The sequence below is a fragment of the Callionymus lyra genome, chromosome 10 (assembly GCF_982586985.1).
Source record: "Callionymus lyra chromosome 10, fCalLyr1.hap1.1, whole genome shotgun sequence".
In the NCBI taxonomy this organism is placed as follows: Eukaryota; Metazoa; Chordata; class Actinopteri; order Syngnathiformes; family Callionymidae; genus Callionymus; species Callionymus lyra.
Window position 1 is genome coordinate 20,098,257 of NC_141827.1, and position 24,945 is coordinate 20,123,201.

The 24,945-nt window shown below is 38.3% G+C and overlaps 2 protein-coding genes across 2 annotated transcripts; one reads left to right on the forward strand and one right to left on the reverse strand.

Moving 5' to 3' along the window:
* Nucleotides 1-753: 753 nt before the first annotated feature.
* Nucleotides 754-5,747, reverse strand: fmoda (fibromodulin a). Its single transcript, XM_087800555.1, has 6 exons — nucleotides 5,629-5,747; nucleotides 4,347-4,733; nucleotides 3,854-3,976; nucleotides 3,632-3,772; nucleotides 1,830-2,097; nucleotides 754-1,351 (listed from the first exon to the last, which is right to left on the reverse strand). The coding sequence occupies exons 2-6, from the start codon at nucleotides 4,731-4,733 to the stop codon at nucleotides 1,203-1,205; spliced, it is 1,068 nt and encodes a 355-aa protein (XP_087656681.1). The 5' UTR covers nucleotides 5,629-5,747; the 3' UTR covers nucleotides 754-1,202.
* A 3,782-nt stretch (nucleotides 5,748-9,529) lies between these two features.
* On the forward strand, nucleotides 9,530-14,405 carry LOC148070908 (lumican). Its single transcript, XM_087800590.1, has 5 exons — nucleotides 9,530-9,760; nucleotides 10,877-11,183; nucleotides 11,259-11,583; nucleotides 12,996-13,313; nucleotides 13,862-14,405. Exons 2-5 carry the CDS (start codon nucleotides 10,890-10,892, stop codon nucleotides 14,011-14,013), a joined length of 1,089 nt encoding a protein of 362 aa, XP_087656716.1. The 5' UTR covers nucleotides 9,530-9,760; nucleotides 10,877-10,889; the 3' UTR covers nucleotides 14,014-14,405.
* The last annotated feature ends 10,540 nt before the right edge of the window (nucleotides 14,406-24,945 follow it).

Sequence of the window (24,945 nt, forward strand, 5' to 3'; positions counted from 1 at the left end):
TCCTGTAGACAGCCATTACTTTGTTTAGCCAAACGCGGTCAGATTACATATTACAAAATAAAAGTTTAATTAGTATTTTTAACTCCCTCTAGTTTACTTTTGTACTATGTTACACATCTTCTACTGTTTATTGTTGTTCGGTTAGAGTCGTGGGTTTATGACATCATGTTTTTTTGAAGCCTCAGAGCGTTTACACAGCAGAGAACAATGCGAGAAAGAAATAAGATGCTTTATTTAGAAGGTGTGCTCTCCTGGAGTCCAGCTATTACAGTGTGTCAAACATGACTGATGTCTCGGTCTTCACCATAGATCTGAAGGTGCTGATTGAGGTCGATGACAAGTTTACAGAATCAGCATGTGTGACCCGTAATCACTATCGCGGTGACACGACTGGTTTGACGGCTTGAACTCGTAACAAAAGAGAAAAATCTAAAAATGCTAACATGGCATTAGGTGGTGATTCAAGGGTTTATCTTTAAGCCCCCGATATTTAAGATAATCTTTCAAATCTGACAAACACGAGCACACGTGAAAAAAAGTGGTTCCGTTCCCTCGACTGGTTGTTTTGAACTTAAACTGTGTCAGTGCGTTTTCATTGTACAATTACAGCCACTTCCTTCTCAAGGTTCACAAACCACTCCTAAGGACAAACAAAGATATCGAGACAGTAAAAAGAACCGGTGCTTTGCACTTATATGTCAATGGATCAAATAAAAACAAACAGCGATGTTCTTTTGAAGTCGTTAAACTTTATTGAGAATGTACATAAATCTATGTGGAAATATTTCATCAAGTTTAAAGCACCGAGACATCTGTTTGTCAATATCACTCTTCAAAAATAGTGAGTGAGTTTCATCTTCATATTACATAACATATATATATTTTAAAAATGATACTTCATGTTTGAAACTGTTTGAGGTTAAACAGTTGGTACCGCAAATTTGGAAAAAAGAATATTTTCTTTTGAACAAAAAATTAAAGCTAAACCCATTAAAAAAAGGGTTTTGTCAACTGCTCTTAGATGTTAAACATACTACACTATTCTTAAAACTATGTCTCTGTCCGTTATTGATAAAGCAAAGGGATTGGCACCGAGGTCTAGTCGTGTGGATCCTATAACCTCATTTCCCTCCGCAGATCAAAGGACAAGCTCGTGTTTAAAAGGACACTTTGAATATTTGCAGTGTTTGTCGAGTGCAGGATTAGACCTCGATTTCGGCCCTTCTCAGACAAAGAGACGAGTCAGTCGGGATGTCCTCAAGGCTGATTTCGTTCCCATCGAGACGAAGGTTGCGCAGGTTGGAGAAGTTGGTCACATCCACGGCCGTGCAGAAGCTCCCGAGGGTGAACTCTGAAGGACAAAGAAGCTTCTTGAGACTCCATCAGACATGGATAGATTTTTGTTACGTACACTTCAGAGCAGGAGGTGAGGAAGAGAGTGCAGCCAGGGTGGAAAAGGTGGAGGTGACTTTAGTGTTAGAATAGCAAGTGTTGAAACTTCAGAGACGTTAGGACAGACAACTTTATTTTTTATTTTATACTCTTAAACTATAAGTGCAACTTGAAACTGCTCACTTATAAACTATTGGTTTTTCTATTGATGCTGTGATTTTTTTTTTTATGTTTCTTTATCACAGCTATTGACCAATTATTTTGTGGAATTTAGGTACTGTATCGGTTTTTATGTAGAATTCAGTTTTGATTTGTATAACACTCTGTGTTTTATTATATAAAATGAATGTTTCAAATGACTGTCCTGCGTTCTTGTTCCATTAGATTATATATTAGCCGGTTTATGACATCTAAATAACTTGTGAGGTCCAGCTGACCTTTGATCTGGTTGGCTTGCAGGTAAAGGTGCTCCAGCGTGGAGCTGACTTGAGGGATTCTCTCCAGCTTGTTGAAGCTCAGATCCAGCTCCACCAGGCCCGTGACGTTAAACGTGTTGGAGGGGATCCCCTTGTCCGTCAGCCGGTTGTGGGCCATTCTCACGTACTGCAGCTGGGAGAACCCTCCAAGGAAACCTTCGGGTAGAGAGTCAATGGCGTTTGACTCCACGTACAGCTGGTGCAGGTGTCCAGGTAGAGACTTCGGAACCTTGGATTTGGAAATGTAGAGAATGGACATGAAGCTCTTACCTTTAAAGACCTTTAATAACCACCGATATTAGTTACCCTTCTAAATTTGTCTTGTTTTGCAGTAGATGAACATTTTCCACTTCCTTTACTAGCTTTGATTGACCATTCTGTATCGTGTGTAGAATTTAACCCTTGTCTTATCTCAGGGTCAAGGTGACCCGAAGGCCCCAGAACAAATGTGTTTGTGTTTTCCATATTTTGATATATGAACTCCACCACTACATAACTATGTACTTCACCTTGACCCAGAAGACAACCCAAAGGATACCATGTTTTCGGGCTTCGGGTCACCTTGACCCTGAGATAAAACAAGGGTTAAGATATGCTATAAACTGGATTATCAAGTCATCTCAGTATCAGAATCAGAATGTATTTCCATTGTCATTAAAGTGCTGCACCAATTAGGATTTGGGCTTGGGCAAAGTTGTGCAATATTAAATATGAACAATTAAAATCCTATAAATAAATAAAAATAAAGTCTATAAAGACAAGAGACCAATGATCAGATTGACTATGACAAACTTAAACGTGTCTAACATAGTCAATTTACATGTTAAGATTCAATTCAAAACCAATATCCAAGTCGGTCAAAAGTGATAATTTAGTTTCTGCAACATAAACATCTACAGTGCCGAGCAGGATCTTCCCCCCAATCACTGTATGGTATCACGCCGCAACTGTATAATCCATGATGCTGCAGTGGGGACCAACTGTCCTCTTCTATCCCTCAAAGCAAAGCCAATTCCACGCTACAGCGCAACTCCTAGAAAGGCCTGAGTTCATGACACCCCCACTGTACCCCTGCAAATATCTAACATCTATATGTAAGAGAATGTTTTTTTGTAAAAAAGAAAAAGAAACATTGTTCACCCAAAAAAATATAACACACATAACCTAGACCCGGAGCACGGCAGTAAAAGAGGGCAATCAAAACATTATCAAAGTCAGTCAAATAAAAGTTTAAAAATAAACTGCCAGTGGATTCTTGATCCACGTCCAAGTGTGACAAAGGTGGTTAAACAATCCTCTATGAAAAGTTCTTCTCCTTTAACAAACAGAATTTGGGTGTTTTGTCAAGGCGTTTTTTTTCCTATTCTTATTTTATCTTGTTTATTTTAACCGCATACTGGTTATACAACTTGTTTCCTCACTGCCGATTATTTCCACCAGTTCCACCCTTTTCCTGAATCTTCTTGGGTTGCCTCAGGCTGAATATCACACCCCTGCTGCTCCAGTGCTACAGTAGTCTGGGCCAAATCCTGTTTTTCGTGTGATGTTTTTAGCAAACCTTGCCCAGGGAAGTTGTGTGAAAGGGCTCGACTATGCACCTCAGACAATTCTATGACCTGTCACCAAAAACAATTCATAATAAAAGAACCCTTGGTTAGAAAATAACATCAAAATACTTCAAGATAGAGTATGTTAACTGACATTCATATGCACACTTAGCAAAAAAAAATGAGCCTGTGAATCTTTAAATATCTGAGATGTACCTTGGTCAACTGGTTGTTGCTGATGTCCAGCAGAGTGAGAGACGTTAGCGCGTTGAGCGGAGCACTCATATCCGTGATGGCGTTGTTATGGAGATACAGGACAGTGAGGTTATCCATTCCCTCAAGATCTGCTCCTGTTACCTAGGCAACAGTGGCTTTAAGAGACCAGCACTATAAACTGAGCCAAATCCATTGAAACAAAAAGCATGATCTACGTTTTACCTTCTCAATCTTGTTGTGGTCGAGTCTTAAGTCACGAATAGAACGCGGGAGGTTGCCGGGGATGCTGGTGAGGTTATTGTGTTGCAGGTACAAGCGGTCCAGAGCTTCCAACTTCCGAAAAGTCTGTAATGAGGATTCAAATTTGTAAATACAAAAAGAAAAGATTTTAAGAAATTCTACTGTACATTTGCTCATTATTTAAAAAGAAACCTTCTGATCGGTGCATTGAAAAAAAGTACCTGGAATGCTGGTGGTCAGATACAACTTACTGGATGCAGCTGAGTTATATGAGAGGGGGTGAGACCATTTTTTGGAAGTGCTCGTTAATAAAGTTGGTTACAGCAGGGTCGACATTCGCTTATTTGTGAGTTTCTTATCATGTAATACCGTTTTATATACATCATTTTACAGATATAAAGTAAAACTAGTCGATTGTGATATAAGGGTCAAACATGAAAACTGATAATTAATAAATGCCAATGTTTTCTTCTACCTTCAGGCTAAGTCCCTCTGATGTGACTTTGTTGTGGTGCATCATCAGCCACACCAGACTCGTGGCGTTGGCCAGAGTCGACTCAGGCACCGACGTGATGGCGTTGTTTTGAAGATACAAGTACTTGACGTGGGAAGGCACGTCTGGCATGGTCGTCAAGCCCCGCCCATCACAGAACATTGCGATGGGATAGGTCGGCGGGCAGTCACACTCCTCGGGGCACTCGTACTTGGGTAGTGCCTGGAGGGCTCCCATGTAGTAGCTTTGAGTCCGCTGACCGTAGAGCCACGCCAGCGGATCGCGGCCATTGGAGAGGGCGAGGGGAAGCAGAGCTGATAAGAGAATCACCAGACGCATCTTTACAATCACACGGACCTCTTCTACCATCTACGAGGGAAAGAAGAAAGATCATGATGAGAAAAATGTAAATATAAATACACAGAATGGAGTTTTAAGTCATAATATGCAGTTTGAATGTTTAAAATTGACTTCAATTTACAAACATTAATAAACAAAATAAAAGTTAGGCATATCGAAAGAGCAGGCTGATCTATCCGAATAACAGATGATTGCCTTTTTTTTTTAATGTGCCAAACTCAAGGCTCAGTGGCCAAATCTAGCCTGCCAAGTTGTCTTTGTAGTCCACAAGTGCCTGAAAAATGAATTTAGAAATTTGCAGGTAGGAAGAATAATTTGAAGAACGAGACGATTTAACATGATATATATAATATAATAATGGAAAATAACTTGTGACACGTTAATCTAATTCTATTACCTACAAAAAAGGTGTGTTTGTTTTATATATAAATTATATTTTTGTTTGGCCTGTGACTAAGGTGCCCATTTGCACAATTCCGATTGACAATCCTTAATTAATTCCTCTCAATAAATACTTCTTTTTTTTGGCTTTATTTACATTTTAGAATTAGATATATGTTAAAATAACTTTCAAAAACCTTAACCCAATTTAAAGGTGCCCTTTAAAGGTACAAAATATCCAAGTTTGTGGCCACCAAATTCCAAGTGCCTGATGAGTCAAATTCTTGGAGGCCTAGCCCCAACAGGAATGCAAAGGGCAACTTTTAAAAAGGTAGAAACATGAATGCTAGCTTTGTAAATGGCTCTCGCTGGTGCCCCCTTGAAAACCCAGGGTGACCGTCCAGTAATGACTTTCTCCTCTGTCCTCTCACCAGAGCATTCTGACTCAGTCATCACTTGTCTAATGGAGTTTCATGCAGAATACCTGAGACGGATGGACATGCAACTACACATAAACACATACCTGATCCGAGACCGCCTGGTCCCCTCTCTCCTGGTCAGAGTGCGCTGTGGACTGGTGGGGACAAAGACTTTGTAAAAATCACCATCCCCTCCCGACACTCCTTTCCATTCTGCCCCCCCCCTCCTTTGACCACTCCGGCTCTGTCCACCCCCTCCAGCACTCGGGCATGACCCTCACTTTGTGCCTCTTTTCCACTGCTGTCGGTGAGGGGTGATGCTATGGCCACGAAGGATTGTTCACATCTGCATCCAGTCATTCTCTCGTGTGCCCTGCTGTGCTTCTGGCACCTCCTAGATGACAAATTACACTTAATAAGTAAAACTCTTAACACTACACACTTTTACACTTAATAAGAGAAAATATCCCTCAAATATTTTGGCCAAAGTTGTAGACATGACAAACCTATGACAACATACCAGGGCATAAATCTCCCCACCATTCCTTAGCAATGGGGAAACATCTTGTAAAGGGTTAAATGAAAACATGTGCGGCAGCTTCTTAGCCTGCTGTCTGTCTGGTCTTAATGTGGGCCCCTTCCTGTCTGCCCACTCCACCAGCTTCTGTATCAATATTGCTGTCTGCCAGCCTCGTTTTATAACCAAACTAGTTGAAGTACCCATGGATTTTTATAGGATACCAAACCCTGATAAATATTTAGTTTTCATCTTTATTGTCCATTTACCATGCTTGCATGGACTTGAAAGTGCGCTAGCGTCATTTTGCGGTCGATTGCGACAGATTACGAAAAATGTCAAGGAAGTTGCAGAGGGCCAAAAGAAGGCCTAAAACGTTGGAAAACATTTAACTTTATATTTGTGCTACAGCTCTAATTTAGGTTATAACCTTACTTTGAATGAAGCAGAGAAAATGTGCCCTTTATAGATATAGATAAAAGTTCCCATCCTGTACAAAAAAGCCACAGTTAAGATAAGCAACTAATATGAACTATTTTCTCTGCAAAGTATTAGTTAGTTTGTTAGTTTATTTACTTGTCTGTCTATATTGCTCTTTCTTAAAATTCAGGAGAGATTTAAAAACAATTTCCTGAGAAATATTGATGATGGGAAAAATAACTGATGACTACATTTTGATTAAATTACCACATGGGTCCACTAACACTTTGAAGAATCTGTCAGGATTTAGCATCCTTAGCTTCTACCGTACATGTTGCTGGACTAAGAGCAGCTATTAGGTGAATCGAGTCATAGAATCCAACTAGTGCGTCAGCCCTGGGGCTTCCACCCAGTGGGACGTTCGTCTCCAGGGTTGAATCCAGACCACGTCCTGGAAAGATGGGTCAACATGTCTGGTGTCTTGTGAAGTTGTAATGAATAATTTTGTTTTGCAAAGAGAGTTTATGATTGTCTGGGAAGGTTTTTATTTTACAAGGCCTGTTGTTCACGTGAGATAAGGAGGTTAAACGTTTTGATGATGTCCTTCAAAGGCAATGATTGACCCGACTCATGCGTTTGGACAAACCGAGTTGTTTACATGTAGTGGATCTGACCACGCTCTTCTTCGCTGAACAGAGAAAGGAGACAACACGAGCTGTTCAGCATGAGAGACAATTGATTCTCTACAGAAAGTGACTTCAAAGGACGGGTCCTCCTTCCTCGCCTGTCTACTCCCCTGTCTGGGTCATGACCAGCACTAAGCTGGGATCAGAAGATCAGAGGCCTGTGACTCTTCACTGAGACCATGAACTCCTCACAAGAATTCTCATTGAGCCCATTGATAAACTTAAGATTACTTTCTTTTGTTTGTTTGGTTTATTTGCCCACATTAGATTGTTGGTTTGTCGACAGCGTAAATCTGTTTTTATTCATTGGTTTTCAGGAATTTTCTGAAGGTTTCATCATGAACTTATGTGATAGAAAGACACAAAACAGATAATGTCTAATGCAAACACAGTTCTTCTTGTTCTCTGTTGAGAACTTATTGAAAATGATGTAATGCCACGAAAACTCTTTTTCCAGTCGAGTTTTTTTTACACCAACTCTCACCAAAAAACGTTTTGACCTTCAGCTAATGACTGCTGTTACTGACACTTAACACTACATTGCTGGGAATAAACAACAACACAATTCTTTATAAACTCTTCATAAATAACTGTTGATAATTGTTAAGCACTTTTCTAAACATCGTCTGACGCCATTAAGTTGCATTAGAATAAAAAAAGAAATAAAGCAGTTATTAAACAGACATGTTCAAACTCAAGTGGTAGAATGCTTGAAAGTAACTTGAACCACAGCACCCTGGGGCAAAAGGGGAGCATTTCACAACAGAAAACAGATGTTTAAACACACGTGTTCAGGCATACGAAGTCACAGGAATTACACCCAGATGTTTTTTTGCCTTTAACATCTACATTCTTTTACCTCTCAGATAAATCGCCTCACAAAACTTCAGTCATAAGATTATCAACGATGTAATGTGGCTTCGAATGATGACTTATTTGATCTGAAGAAAACACTGGCCCCTGCTGTTGACTATTGTAGTTTAAATCAGATTAAAATATTGTATTATTAAAATAATAACATCAAAAGGGACATTAAATTGAACATATATTCTACTGTTGTCAAATGTGGTGTTGTATTATAAATAATGACACACAATGGCAGATCATTTTGATTGTTGCTTTGTTTCAAACAGATCACTTAGTTATTTATTTCATTTAAAGCAATGAAATAAATGAAATGAAATTATAATTTATTTTGGTTACATTACAAAAACTTTAAAGCAGCCTAAAGCAGTAGCTTATCTTAATGCCTATCCTATTCATCCTAACCTTTGCATTACAATCCATGAAATAATTCGGAAATAACCAACTATAAAATGCAGAAGAAAAACACAAAGAAAACAAAAAACAAAATCCTTTCAAATTTCAGTCATTCTACATTGTAGTCCTTAAATATTTGACCTTTCAATGTTTTTTTGAAAATCACCAGTGTTCTACACAATTTCAGTTCGTCACTTGGTCTTTGAGCAGTGTCATGTTGTTTAGAGGTCAGTAGGTGGCACCATCAGTTTTAAAAGGATGTGATGTTCTACGGCACAGTTGTCCAAAAGAAATGAAAAATAGTGCAGAGACGCCATCTAGTGGGCTCTGAAAATAATGACACGGCTTCATGAAGCTTCATCAGACCATCACGAGTAAAAACAATTATCAGACATAAATCAATGTAATTAAATGTTGCTCAATAGCCCACCCTGGGGACAAAAATCAATCATCAATTGCATAATTTGAATTTTCCAGACATACTAGTGAAGCATACACATTAATATTAAGCAGCAGAAGAAGCATTTAAACAAACTACTGGCACAAAATATAAGAAAAGAAGAAACATACTTGCATTTTATAATACCTTTTTTTAAAGCACTCCTCAGTTGATTTCAAATGGAGTAAATTGTTAATAAAATAAGTAATTTAACAACAAAATGTATCTTCTGTAGTTCTTGGTTGCTTTACAGGAGGGCGCCATTGCCACGACTTCCTCCGCAAATACTGTAGGCTTGTTCTCTTCTTCTCCAACAGTGAAAAAAAAATAATAATCTGGAAACATTTTCCTCTGCTGGCTGCAAGTTCCCTCGGTTCATGCAGAGCATAGACACATGTTGTGAGACACACTGATGGACTCACACACTCAGAATGGTCTCCTCGGATCCCCAGGTACTTTGTGGCTAGAGCAGATCTCACACTTGCAAACATGCTCACTCTTTCAATGCACTTTTCAATCTCGGCATTTCTCTCCATTTCCTCTTCAAATCCACGAGTCTTCAACACCTGCCCTTGATTTATTCACTGCATCTCCTGCTAGTTTGTTGTGTGTTTTGAGCATATTTCTACTACACAAGCAATCATCCTTTCAGCAGACGCTGAATTAAACGGCTTCAACAACAAGGTGAGAAAGACAGATGAGTGTGGGGAAGAGGGAGGTGTAGGATGTGGGCAGTTTTTGAAGACAGGAATGTATCAGACCGAGGGTAAACATTACTAGTCTCTAAAAAAAAAAAAAAACACACATACATGCGCATTGACACAAACAGACAGACACACACACACACACAAAGTGCCATTCACTTCGGCTTCACTGGAAATTCAAAACTGTCTCTGCTGAGTCGCTTCTTCCAGGTACGTGTTATAGCCGTTTGACTCTCTCTTTTCATGCCACGTGTCTTTAAAGACCGTTTTTATTAGGTTTATAAGATTAACATTTCTTCGCTATTTTGATATATTTACATCTACGACAGCCATGACTGCTGGACTATTGCCAAAAAACGTTCTTTTGTAATGAACACAATCAGGAAAACAGTAGGAACAACGCACGTTATTAAGATTCTTCTCATCATTATCTCGGTCTCTTAAATGATCCGCTCTTTATGAGTACGGTCAACAACAAGGGTAGATAAACATGGATAGCTAGTTCCGGTGCTAGCAGAAATGTGGGGTATTTTCCTGCTTTTAATTGAACACACCCACTACTGTTATAAGTTGATTATTGTATGCGTAAACAACTGGCATTCAAGGGAACCTTGAAGGGAAATACTTCAATATTTCAATGGACAGATGGCAACCCCTTAAACCTACTTATATTCCTGTGCTAGCACATTGTTTTCTTCTTCATCTGTTAGGAACTTTCTTTCAACATTCGCTCAAATTGTCGTGTCCAGATTAATACGACCAAATAGCTTTAAGGGATAGCTCCTCCAAAATAAAAATAAAAAATGTATTATACTGATGTCAACCAAGGGTTGGGATTGATGTAATTTTTTCAGAGTAATCTTTTCCTTTTTGGAGTTTCCAGCCAAAATGTATGTCCATATGACGTTAGGGGATAAAATAAAATAAATAAAATATATATATATATATATAAAGCTTTTTTGCAAAACAGATCCCAGTCTCTCTCAGGGTAAATTTGCACCGACTACGAGTTTGTAATATGTGTCCTCAAGGGTGTATTTTATTAGTGATGGTCTGATGAAGCTTAATGAAGCAGTGTCATTATTTTCAGAGTCCACTAGATGGCGGTGTCTGCTTTAGGTTTTGAACAACTGTTGAAACATCACATCATTTTTAAACTGATGGCGCCACCTACTGACCTCTAAACAACATGACACTGCTAAAAGAAGATTCTTCAGACCATCACTAGTATTTATTCACCTGTCGATGAGCAGAGTGTCACCAGGAACAATAAGAGACTGACTAGATCATGTACTAATGAGTCTTAATGTAATGGATCTTCCCTAGAACAACCGTGTCCATGGACGTCTGGTGCTTGTCGCTGGTTCTGCTGTGTCTGATGGACATTGGCCAGACCACCATTGTGGACTTTGGTGGCGTTCCGTTATGGATCAACCGGCTAGTTGGGGAGCCCAGTGTGATGAGCCTGCAGGGTAGAATGGACACCGCCTGGTTAAGGGCCAATAATCCCCAACCCTGCCCTCAACAGTGTGACTGTCCCATTCACTGGCCCACCGCTCTGTACTGCGACGACAGAGCTCTCACAGAACTCCCGGATCAGTTGCCAGAGAGAACCGAGTACATATTCATGCAGGTGAGACACTTCTTATTGTAAAGGTACATTGATTCTAGTAGAGGGTTGAACCAGTGATCTTCATATTCCTGGCAGGGAAACAACATCTCCTCCTTGACCTCTTCAGCTCTGGGAAACATCACCGGTCTCCGATGGCTCATACTGGACAACAACCAGCTGCAAAATAACATGCTGGACAAGGACGCCCTTCAGAACCTGACCCATTTGTGCTATCTCTTTGCTAACCACAACAACTTGACCTCCATCCCCGGTGGTCTACCGGGAGGACTGGTGCAGCTGCGACTGGCCCACAATCAGATCAGCAGCATCAGCCCTGGAGCTCTGCAGAACCTTTCAAAGCTGACCCTGCTGCTGCTACACGGGAACAAGCTGAAAACACTCCCGGAGGGGGAGTTGAAAGGTAGTCAAACACCACGGCTACGACCGCTACTGCAACAAGTACAACGACTTCTACTGATGAAATTTATGATGAGAATACGTCTTTTATTACACATGCTACGATAGTTTTAATATGGCCTGTGCCACAGTGCATTTACATGAATACATACTCAAATACATATACGATCATATTGTGTCGGATACAACTCACCATGCCATCTAAGAGTGTTAAAACTGGAAAATTACCAAAACAGTGCCAATCTCCTCCATTTCCAGCTATGATGTATCCAATAATATCGAAGTAAATATACCTTTTTAGCATTTGAAGTATTAAAATCCCTATGCTCAATACCAGCGGGTGGCAGTAGCGTTTCAGAACTTGCTAACACTACAGAACAAAGTGCTACAGCTCCCACTACAGAGAGCAATTGATACTTCAAAAGAGCTTCAAATGCTAAGATACTAATTCAAAATATAACGTTTTTTTCCTTGTTGCATTGGTTTTATTAAATTCCTTTTATCGGTTTCAATATTTACTTTAAGGTCAGGGACGCAGGAAATTCCTACAAATGTGGCTTCCTGTACTATTACTTTCTACATTATGTTATTGCTAACAATTTTGGTCCATCCATTTAACTTTCTCCTGCTACCCATAGGTCAAGACTCTAAGGCAGGTTAAAAGGACCGAACACCCCTTTTCTTACAATGGGATTGCCAATGTTTTCTCCATCTCTAGTTCCTCCATTTTTTCAGAGATACCCAGGAACCCAATATACCAGGAGAATAGAACTAGTGTTGAGTAACCTCTGTCCCCAACTTCTCCTGTTGAGATGTACCATTGCTTCCACTCTGAGACTCTCCACTTTGTTTCTCAACTTGTCTTTTGGGAAGGATACAGATCGGTGTGCAGGGGACATGGTTACATGTGTTGATTTCAGTCATGGAATCAATAAGATTATGGATAACCAAGTTAAGGTAATATCTTTGTCCTTTAGCTCACCTTCTTATCTACCAGGACATCCAAACGTTAAAGGACTCTTATGTCCGTTCTTGAACAGGTCTCCAAATGCTTACTCGACTACTGTTTTTGATAACTGATAATAATATAATAAATAATACTGATTTGAAATAAAATGCTGTAAAAATGTAAGCAGTTTGAGAATTTTTGAGGTATCTCTAGTGCTTGAGTTAAAGGGTTAGTTCACTCAAACTTCACTCTTTTTGTACTTACCTTCATGTTGACTAAGGACTGGGATGATTTCCAGAGTAATATATTCCCTTTCAGAGTTAAAAGCATAAATTGAAGTCCATGTTAATGTAGCGACTAGAGCTTGACATACACTTTAAAGTCCTCCATGCATGTCTGAACTGAGGTTCTTACAGATCTGGATTAACATAAACGAAAACCCCCTGTCTTTGTATCGCCCTTTTTAGGTCTTCTTCATCTAAACCTGCTGGACATCAGTGGCAACTCGTTCTCCTCCGTCCCCTCACGTCTACCTCTCTCCGTGCAGCAGCTTTACCTGTCCAACAATACCCTCGATGCACTGTCTGAAGACGACTTCCGTGGTCTGTCGAACCTGAAATACCTACGTCTGAGTCACTGCGGGCTGCAGAGTGAGAACATCCATCATCAGGCATTCAACTCGTCCAGCTTAATCGAACTGGACCTGTCTTACAACCAACTCATGACCATTCCAACTGTCCCCAACAGCCTGCAGTACCTCTATCTGGAAGCCAACGCAATACAAGGTGAGCAGGAATCACAGAGATTCCATTTATACTGATAAGTGACTGTCACCATGTGCATAGAATTTGCGTCTCAGTTCAAGAAAAATCTTCCAAAAAGGAGAGTGGTGTATTTTTTAAAGCTGGTCCACATATGAGCCCAGAAGGATCTCTGGTCGATCAGCGACCAGTCGGCGTTAGTGGGGAATAATGGAGTGAAGAGAGGAAAGGCTAAACAGACAAAAACAGGCTGGACCGAATAAGGGTTAAGTTTGGAGTGAGCTTTGTTTGCCAAAGAAAAGAGAATATTGGTATGAAAACATCTGCGATGTTATTTGAGGCTGAACTGCCAGATTATCCAGAAGCACACACTGTTCCTCTTTCCACTCTAGCTCTTTCTGCATCACTGTGTCAGCTCTAGAAAGCATTTATCAGCTTGGCGCCAAAGCTGATCATTGAATGTGCGAGAGAATAACCAGTTGAGACTTGTGTGCCTGCATTTTTATACACTCGACGGTGTAAAGTTAATCCATCAGAAAATGTTATTTACTTTTACCCTTTCTGCCCCCAAGAGTTCAACATGACCAGTTTCTGTAGAGAAGTGGGACCTCTGTCTTTTTCCTGGTTGAAGATTCTTCGACTGGATGGGAACAAGCTGTCGGCCCAACATCTGCCCAGAGACTGGGCCTTTTGCCTGCGGGTCATACAAACACTACTCATCTGATCGTACGTCGAGGGAAAGTTTGAATAAACACGATTGGTGTTGTGATGTGTTAAGAGTTGTAGGCTAGACTGATTCATTTTTTGTGGGTTCACTTTTGTTCCAGATGCAGCTAAATTGCCACATCTTTTGTTCTCAGAATAATCTTGGTGTTTTACCCTTTAGAGTCTAAAGTTTTCTAAAGTAACCTATGTTCTGTCTCTTAAAACCAACATTCAAGCTTTTCTAGCTTTTATTCTGATGTTTTTGCTGCTCTGAATTCGGTTAAAAAATGTATTCCTGCATGTGATCACAGGTATGGAAAAACGATTTGCGAGAACATAAGCATGGAAATGGGTTAAATAGACTAATATATTTGGATTAAGGGACATAAATAAAACAAGGTAATATGTTTATCCAGTTTAACTTCTGCATTTCCAAAAAGCTTATTTCCAATAATTCTAATACCAACTGGTCTTTTACCTTTTTAGGTATTTCCTCTTTGTTATTCTTCTGTCAATTACATGATGGACATGCAGAGATTTAGTTCATATTAAAACCTTCCATGATGGCAAATACATTAACCATTACATTTCAGAGGGGCAGGGGCTACTCTCAACAGGAGAAACACAAATTCAGAGAAGCAGCGGACCAGTAGACAAAATTGATCCGCAATTTAAAAGAATCCAGCTTCAAGAAATACTGTGAATAAAAATGTAAACTACACGTTGAATTCATTCTACCAGAATGCAGGATTAGCATTTGACATTTGCATGGAAATGCTTTTTCCCCAATTCAACATTGTATGAAAATCCCCAACACACTATTCACAATGGATGAGTTGTACAAAGGGACATGTTGTAATCTTAATTTACACTGTACACTAGTAATATACATAGCCAAATCACCCTGGATTATAATGTTTGTGACACTATGATAAGTGTAAGTCTTTAACATCCACTCACACACTATATTCTGACATTGCGCTTTATACACCACTTCCTGATATTTTTTAAGAATATGGCCCAAAAAAATTGACCGTATCATTAATGGCGCATCAGGGAGGGACTAAAATATCTTTTTTTTTTTTTCATGAGTTTATGTCCTTTGTTTTAACTAATCTAATTACATGTTCTTAATACAAACACTGTGTGTAACCATGGTCCCTTGAACAATAGAAGACTGAAAAAAAAATCTGGCTCAATCCACTTCAAAAAACAGTTGAAAACAAATGCTTCATCGGCTCCACCACGACAGGCCGTATGTTCACTTTCACAAAATGAAAGAAACAATCTCGTCGTGTTTATTTTCTCTTCCTGGAAGCTTCAAAAAGAAATGAATGAAACAGCCATTTCCATTCCTCTTTCACAGAGCAGTTTGATGGTCACATGGTGACCGGGCAAAGTTGCGTTGTAAAGAGCATAAAATATTGTTTAATTTTGAAAAGAATATACTAGATAATGTAAACATGTTACATAGTGCTACTTTAAGAGAGTAAATTCCTATTTTTATTGATTGCTCTCTTACATATCACCGGACAGAAATTGCTTTTGCAATATTCATTGGGCATTTTTTTTACCATAAAAATATTTAAATGCCAAACAAGGGGCCTTAATATCCATGTACTATGATCCAGTAGTTGACCAGTGTTGTGTGCGTACAATGTGTACAGGGTTTACTGTAATGTCTGTGTAGAACATCTCTCTGCCATGTTAATTCTAATGTGAAAGAGTCTTTAGACCTGATTCTTCGGAAATTAAGAAACGGCCATAAAGAAACTATGAGGTTATTTGTTTAAACGCAGGGAAATTAAATGTTATCCTAAATAAACCCTTCAGCATATTAGCGTACAAACAGGAGCCTGTCCTGCTCTGCCTCTAAAACCAAGGTGAGGCATTAACTGTTGCATGTTTTTAGCACAGGGCTTATGATTAGATCATGATGGGATCACAAAAGCGGTCATAAAACGGTGGTAAAAACCACCATTTGGGCGTCTGGCATATATAGCGCTCCACTCCCTATGATCTCCTCAAAGAACAATCTTGTATACGTGGATATTGCTGCTGCACATTTTGCCATGATCTCATAGTTTATCTTTTTAGCTACAAATGTTCAGTAAGGAACGGACACAGCAACACACAACAGCTGTCCATGAGATCTACTAGAAGTAATAATACTGATTAGGATTACCATAAAAACACTGAAATTAAGTGATCAATGTAATCAGGTATGTTGTTGGACGAACAAAGTTAACATTCATTAGAACCATATATGTGACTGAGTCATCACTCAATAGCCATTGTTTTTTGTTTTCTTTATTGAAACACAAACATACTTTTTTTTCCTTCTTCTATGAGATTTTTTATAGACTTTTATAGTTTAAACAGCAAAGATTAAACTTGAGATGAGGGGGATGACATGGTGTACAATACAAAAAACACAAACATCTACTTTTAGGAAACAATTTAGCCTTTCTGTCAACATGATCTTGTTGTTTATAAAAATGAACGTTTCGTTCTCGACTTCAGTACCGGTTATTTCAGGTCAATAGGAAACTTTCTGTATTTACCAGTAGCTATTTGTTCCAACAGTAGGATCAGAAATGCTGTTTTCAATCAGAGAAAAGGTGAGAGACTCAGTCAGGAATGTCTTGCAATTTTTATCTGTCTATTATTAAAGTTCAAGGTATCCATCTGGATCCACAAATCTTTTGAAGTATTCCTTATTCTTCCTTGTGGATCGTGTGGGTTGTGCCATCAAATTCCAAAATGTTGAAGACACCTATTTACTTACTTACACTCTTTCTGAATTTCTTTCCGATTCTAATTAAATTTTGTATTAACAACAATGATGAGATTTCAAATGCCTGAAAATCGAATGAATTTGGGTTCTTTTAGCTTTAAAACATTTTTAAATAAAAAAGCAGTGTACTGTGTTATTTGTGAGTCTGTTTTTCCTCCAGTGAGATGAAATCCACCAGCATACTTTCCAGGTGACACCATGTCCTGCTAATGCAAGGAGCAGCCAGTGTGATCGTCTGATGCAACGTCTGGAGCAACAATCAGTGCAGACAGAAGTCACTCTAACCAAGAGATTTAACCTTAAAATGATGACTTGTCTGAGGAACATTTGAAGTCTCTGTGGGTGCATTCATAAATGTATCATGGACAGATCAGACTCCACATTGTCTCCTGTACATTTGAAGTGCTGAGCTCAGTTTAAATATGCTGGTCGCACATCAAAACATACATTTTATCCCTCAATAGATCAGACACTGCGGTCGACCTTAGATGTCCTCAAAAAAAATAAACATTTTCAGCCACAAAAATGGCTCAACATTCCACAGAGTCACAGCCGTAGAGCTCTGTGATAGAGTTTGAATTATGGCAGCAACAATGCTTCTGGATTAGGGGTTGGACAGCTTTGAAATATGTAGACTTGTGTCTCCAGATTTTAAGAAGATACAGATGAAGATTTACAGATGACAGGTACGTTAGCGCTTGTGCAGAGAGATGATGTTTCAATGTGTTTGAAAGAATCAATGTTGTGCGAATCAGAAATTCAAGTTAATTTGATTCTATTTAATTTTTAGATTGACTTCCACGACTTGAATCACTTATTAACAATGTATTTGCTTGTTTACGAAAAAAAACACAATTGGTTCTCAATTAAAGTATCTAAAAAGCCTTTAAAAAAAAAGAGGTAGATACAATAGTTGATTCTGGATTTTGTTCTGTTTCCATTCATTTAAATTCAAAATAATTGTTTCACTTAACTGAGGCAGTGAAGTCATGTTTCACTTGTTCGCTCACATCATAATTAAACTTGGGAAATTAATAAATTGCTTTACAGCAGAGAAGAGGAGTTACTATTTCCATTATATAATAATGTGACAAGAGGAAACATTATTATATAACGGCAAGACATTGTGAGGAACCATCAGGCTAAAAGACAGAAGAGAAAGAGTCTTAAAATCATGAAACGTTAAAAAAGTAAAAAGGAAAGACATGAGGAAAATATAGCTGAAAGCGTATAAATCATAACACAGGACAGGGGTGTCAGCATACAATTTAAATTTAAATATGAATTTGTATTAAAGAGACTAACACGATTAGATATTTTTTAAATATAGTCTGTCTTATTGTTATTAGTCTTTCTCATATTAAATGTTGGAGTCGAAAAAAGCCTATATTAAAACCAACAAATTGCAGTGTTTGAGAATAAAGGTTTTGCTTTTCACCATAAGAAATCGATTTTCTCCTTAAAGCAACAATTTCAGTTTTAATCTGTTGTGGGCGACAACAAGTGAAAGAAGAAAAAAGTCAAAACACAAACTTAAATCACAAAAAAAATGAAATTGAACAGTATACTGTTTATTAAGAGTCTAATGATGTTAAATAAATTATAATAATGAATATATATATATATATATATATATGATTAACTACTGTTGAAAATATTGATTGTTGTTAACGTAAACTTGTGCACGTAAACAAAAATATGTACAGAAAAACCTTCCATTGTACTGAAACTGATAAAAAGGATGAGACGAGAAATGGATAAAATAAGTTGTCAGTCCGAAACATTTCTAAATCGTGACCCAGGAGAACTAACAGTGGCTTAAAATCTCTGTGATCCAAACAGAAAAAGTGTTTGTTTGCATGTTACTATTTTGAACAGGCTCGTGACTCTCATTGTTTCTGCTCACGGAACGCTGACCTAATCTCTTCACACGGCTCGCTCACATGTGGTGCTGGAGCCGCTGCTCTAAATGACTCAGCAGAATCATAACACCCGGGTTTGGACCTCCCGGTTGAGTGGAGAGAGCTCTGGCTGGGGGAACTTGCGGTTCTGGGAAGATGAACAAGGAAGTTGTGACGGGCAACATTTACAAGACTGCACACAAGCATAAGTGTGCGGAGAATGTCTCATCGTTTCCCATAGAAATATACTGTTGAATAATCCTGCGGTAGTTTCAATAAGTCGCTGATCCACGTAACACTGAAAGAAAGAACATACCAATACTCACATGCAGCCATAAATGGGTATGAATCATTTATTTAATAGTAGTTTAAACAATAAATGTCAGGGAGTTTTTCAAAATAGTTTTGATGAGTGAAAAAATTATTGTTTAAAAAAAAAATGGAATGTGGAGAATGACAGCTGAAGCCATAAAATGCTTTCTGGAAAAGACTTACAGATGGTAGAAAACTTTCATCGTTTCATTCCTATGAAAGAAAAACATCTCAAAAGTAACTTATATCCTTAGCTGTTACAACGTGATGTTGTGTTTCTGAACAATATTTTTGTTTGATTTAACGCAATTTTATGTCTTTTCCCATTTGTGTCCAATCGACCAAAGTCATCACCGACAAATGAAAAAAAAAGTCTTCAGATGCGCACTAAAGTAAAACCACACTTGTTCAAACAAGACTGAAGAAAGAACACAATTACTTGAAGGACAACACAAAATGTATTAGCGTTTTAATATATAAGAGAGACATTTATTTAAAGTGTTTACGTCAATAATTTACCACAGTAATAAAAGTAGAATCGTGAAAGTGCTGCACTGGTTTTATTGTCTTAAAAGGTCTTCATAAAACTTAGATTTGTCTGATGTTTGTGTTCATATTTATTGTCATGCAATCTGATTTGGCCCCTTCACTGTGATGTGCAGGGGCGTTGTCAAGGCTACTAATGTGCTATTCAGCATGAACTGAGGCACATTTCTAATGCAACATAAAGTAAGATTTAAAGATTAGTTTTATTAACTGAATCCCTTTTCGGTCTCTTGAATTAAAAGCCCCAGAATTAGCTTTAAATGGAACCGTTAGCTTGAACGTTTGCAAAAGGATTATTAATTAGAAATTCATTAATAATAAACAAGATTCTCTTGACAAGACAAATATATAAATAAAAATGAAATCCTTGAAAACTTGAAGGTCAGTTTTGTTTTGATTATTACCAGGAGACGCCCCGCCTTGAGTCTGGTTCTGCTCGAGGTTTCTGCCTGTTTAAAAAAGATGGTTTTATTGCCAGTGTCACTCATTGTGATTCAGATAGGACTTGTTTTTTCTTTTCTCTTATATATTGTTATTTCAACTGAAAAGATAACTTTGTAATGATTTGAAACTTTAAATAAAATTTCATAAATATGGAATAGCAGGTCTAAAGTGTCCTGTTTTTAACTCTCTCATGCATGTTTGTTCAAAGACAGCTTTTGTTCAAGCTTTACATTTAAATCAACTCAATACATTTGTACATATAATGAGGCTGGTTTTGTAAATAAATTAACTAGATGCTACATTGACTTTGACTTCTGCTTTAATTTGATGATGAAAGACATGATTGTTGAATAACGATGTGCAGGCTTTTGTTAAACATTGTTTTGTGGTGTGTGTCACTGGAGTACAAATATGAAAGAGGGACTGGAGATCTGTCTTGATGCATTCCAACTTCATCGGACTCATATGTAGAACACATGTTCTCACTGCAGTTCGATTCTGAAGCGCGTGGAAATCTTTTCTGCCATGATCTGAATCCTGACCTCAAACTTCTTTTATTTTCAATCGCCTAGTGATCCAACTCAATATCAGGGAATCCTTGTTGTTTGATGCATAAAACATCAGATTCAGGCAACACTGGGAAACTTGGTAAGAACTTAAATCGAGAGTCAGATGACTCAAGAGTGTTGATCTGAAAACACACTGTGTGTGAGTCACTGGGCGTTATTTCATCTCATATCTGGCTGCTTGTCAACAACTGGACTGAATCAACTTGTGAATGAACAAGCATGGAACACTCTTGAAGTACACGAGCTACAAGTATGTTGAGATGTACAGTTTACAACAAGACAGCAGTAATGCTTTAACTTAAAAGTTGAAATTCTAACCAAGACGTGAGAGATTCTGCATTGAGGTCAATGTCTTCATAATAATTGTAGATATCTAGTATCAAGAGGCAGGTTTGTAATGTTTCAGTTGTACTTTTAGTGGTGGATCTCATGTTTACGTCACAAATACAACTTCACAATGTGTCTGTAAGACACAAAAAAAACAAACACAACCTTCTTAAAGGTGCTCGTTGATTTACACGGAATATATATATATATTTTTTGGATAAAATAAGACATTATTAGCATGTGTGTATTTAAAGTCCCTACCAATGTCATCTTATTTCCTGACAGGACGAATGTTGCAGGACACACAAAGACACACAACCATTCTCACACACACACACTCCTACCTACGGACATTTCCAAGATCACAATAAACCTCTGTATGTTTTTGGACTGTGGGAGGAAATCGGAGTGCCTAGAGTAAACCTACGCAACACGGGGGAACATACAAACTCCATAAAGAAAGCTCACAAGTTGGCTAACTCCTGACCTGGAAGCAAACCGACAACCTTCTTTCTGTGAGGTGATCGCACTAACCACTGCGCCACCGCGCGCTCATCTTATATCCTCATGTTTTAAATGTAGACTTTAAATAATCTTCCACGGTGATATTAGCGCTGCATGTGCCAGCAGTGTTGCAGTTATCAAGTACACCCTATCTTGATCACAAATATGGTCAGATTATTTTTCCACTGATGAAAAACATGACACAAACTTTGAAACCTTTAAAAACCACTCCGGGACCTATTGACAGCACAGAATATTGTTAGCAAGTTTTCATGTATGTTTACTATATGTGTACATGTAGTTTTTTTCTCTTGATCTTGATCATGGTCTTGACTTGGTTGGTCTTGGTCTCGGCTCATGCGATCTTGACTACAAGTTTGTTATTTACACACATAGAATGAAAAAGGGCGACTCAGCACTAGGGAAGGACATGGGCTTCCAAGATTGAAGACAAATTAACAGCATGTGCTTTTTACTTGGCGGCATACCTTCTTGAAAATCAGTTCTTGGCTTTTTTTTTTATCAATATTGTTCTTGGATGACATGAAAGATTTTTCCAAAACAAAAATGAAATGATTGGCTATAATTGTGATAAGATTGTGTCATTCACTTTACCTCAAATACCCTCTATCACATCAGCTGATGTATATTAACCTGTTGTCAGTCCGACAAATCATTCTGTAAATGACAGAAATCCTGGGAAGGATTCCATTATGATTATCAAAGATTCTGGACCAGTGCCTGTATCTCCGTCCATCTGTTTGAAAAACATCTGCTGCACTCTTACAGCAAAAGTTATGAGTTTCCTGTAGTTAAATCCAAAGTGAGCTCCTGTATATATCACCTGAAGAGAATCTCTAGAATCTTTAGAGTCCAGAGGAGCTTCAAAAAAGATAAAAATCACGTCTTTGTATCTGAGCACGGCAGACAGAAACATTCCTTGCATCCTGTTTTCACGAGTGAAGGCAAATCCTACATTTGTCAAGCATTAGATACTCTAATTGAAACCATTTCTTGTGCATGTGTTGCAGATGCAGGCTAGGACTAGCATGACCAATTACATTTCATAGAGGGCTACGTTATAAACTGCATGATGATCAAGTCCTCAGCTGAGCCTTCACCTCAGCCATCACTCTCAAACACAAATATATAATATATATAATATATACTGTATATAATAAAAATTCTGAAGCAAGAATTCTTTGGAAAAATGTACTCATTTTCTGACTGGAAAAACTTTGTTTTAAAATGTTTGTTTAACTTTAATTGATGAAGTTGGCCTAGTGTTTTTTATTAGTTGTATTTTTTTTATGAAAGGCTACCTTAAAGGCAATGCCAAAAAGCATGCATTAAAGTCACTCTGGGCCATTTCCATTTAAATCTTCCCCTCTAATCACTCTGCAGGTGACCCTCAAGTTTACCCTTACTCTTCAAACTAAAGTACCTTTGACCTTTCCACAGCTTGACGAAGTCCTGGTCGGTAGTGATGGTCTGATGAAGCTTCATGAAGCAGTGTCATAATTTTCAGAGTCCACTAGATGGCGGTCTCTCTACTATTAAAACTGATGGCCCCACTGACAGCAACATGATGTTGTTTCATGAAGCTTCATCAGCCAATCACTACTGGTCAGGTCTTGATCTCAATGGAGACAAATCATCGTAATTGGTTAAAAAAAAAAGGTTTTATACAATATAATTCATCACTGTGAATCTCCTGTCATGATTTGTTGAATTCAATCAAGAAGGTGAGAAAATGTATTTCAGGAACTATAATCCATTAACTGTTTGTAAAATAAACTTATGCATTTGCATTTGGTTTATGTCTTCATTTTAGGGGCTGGTTTGAAGGCGTTAAAGTCCCTAACTGTTCCCCCTGGTGTGAAATAAACTCATTTTTATTTGTATTTCTTTTATCTCTTATACATTGTTTTTCATTATAAGCCATACTATAACTATGGAAAAGATATTTCATTATATCATGAAGCCATTTATTTCCATAAATCACATACAAGTCATAAATAAGGTTATTTAGAGGGATCAGAACTCTTCGCCGAAAAAGAAAATTCCATCCTTGAACGAATAACTTCAACAGGCTATAATGGGAATTACATTTTAAAAATATATTAAAAAACATCAGCATAATTAAAATAGATTTCTGATTTTTATGGTTTTAGTTTTGCTCTCATCTTATGAGTAAAAGGGCCACACAAAGCAACACCTAACCCAAGTATTGGTGAGCCCAGAGCACTTTCACCCTCACAACCTGGGTTCGATTCCCATTCTATGGAACTTCCAAACACATTCAATGAATCGATGAAGTTATTAATTTGTACGTACGGTAGGTTTTGTTTTCTAAATGTGAAACAAGCTCATTGACAGAGGATTGTGGAGTTTTATTAAGTTAAGTAAGTAAGTAAGTCATTTTTATTTGTATAGCGCTTTTCCAGACCAGGGTCACAAAGCGCTTAAACAATCAAAACAATATTCAATAAAGTATATATTTTAAAGGGCAAGATAAAACTGATAACACAACAGGAGTTCCAGAAAATCAAGGAAAAGCCTGAACAAATAAAAACGTCTTAAGATGTTTCTTGAAGGAGTCAGTAGATCCATCAAGCGCAAAGAGAGAGAAAGATCGTTCCGCTTAGGAGCAACAGCCTGGAAGGATTTCTCTCCTCTAGTCCTGAACCGTGTGCGAGGAACCATCAGTAGATTCTGATCCACAGACCTCAGAGCCCAAGCTGGGGTATAAGGCTGGATCAGATCAGTGATGTAAGGAGGAGCCTGACCATGAATGAACCAGAATTTTAAAGTTGATCCTGAAAGAAACTGGAAGCCAGTGAAGAGTTTTAAGGATCGTAGAAATGTGAGTTCTTCTACTAGAGCGGGTCAGAATTCTCTCTGCAGAGTTCTGAATCAACTGTAGGCGAGACAACTCCTTCTTGTTAAGGTATTATATAATAATATCATAAATATATGTTTGGTCAATATTTGCAGCATAGTTTACAGGAAGAAAAAAAGTGCACAAAAAGAAGCATGTGACAGTGAAAGCGAGAGCGTGCACGTGCCTCACAAGTGCTGCACTTATGCTCCTGAAGCGCAGCAGCTCACAGTGAAGGAATGCAGGGCACGGAACACACGTCCACCTCATGACTCCCCCGAGACGCATAAAACACACCAATCATGGCGTCACTTCCTCCAGCGCCGACCACAAGACACAGAGCCGGACATCAGTGATCATTCCGTGGTTTACTGCTGCCGAAGGAAGGAGAGATGGTGCTGATGAGAAACACATGACAAGATCGGCATGTCATCATGTAAACAAAAGCAGGGCGGGCGGTCGGGATCCTGCTCTTTTTAGACATTTAGACTTTTAATTATTTTAGTTGAAACTTTTGACTGGCGGATGATTGAGAGAGAAACTGGTCCTTGGGTCGAGCTGGTGGAGGCTTGTAGCCAGGAGAGAAAGAACCACTGTGACCTCCGCAGGGAAAATAGCCAAGAAACAAACCCAAAAAAAAGAAAAGAAAACCAGGCTTGTCAAGAAAGCG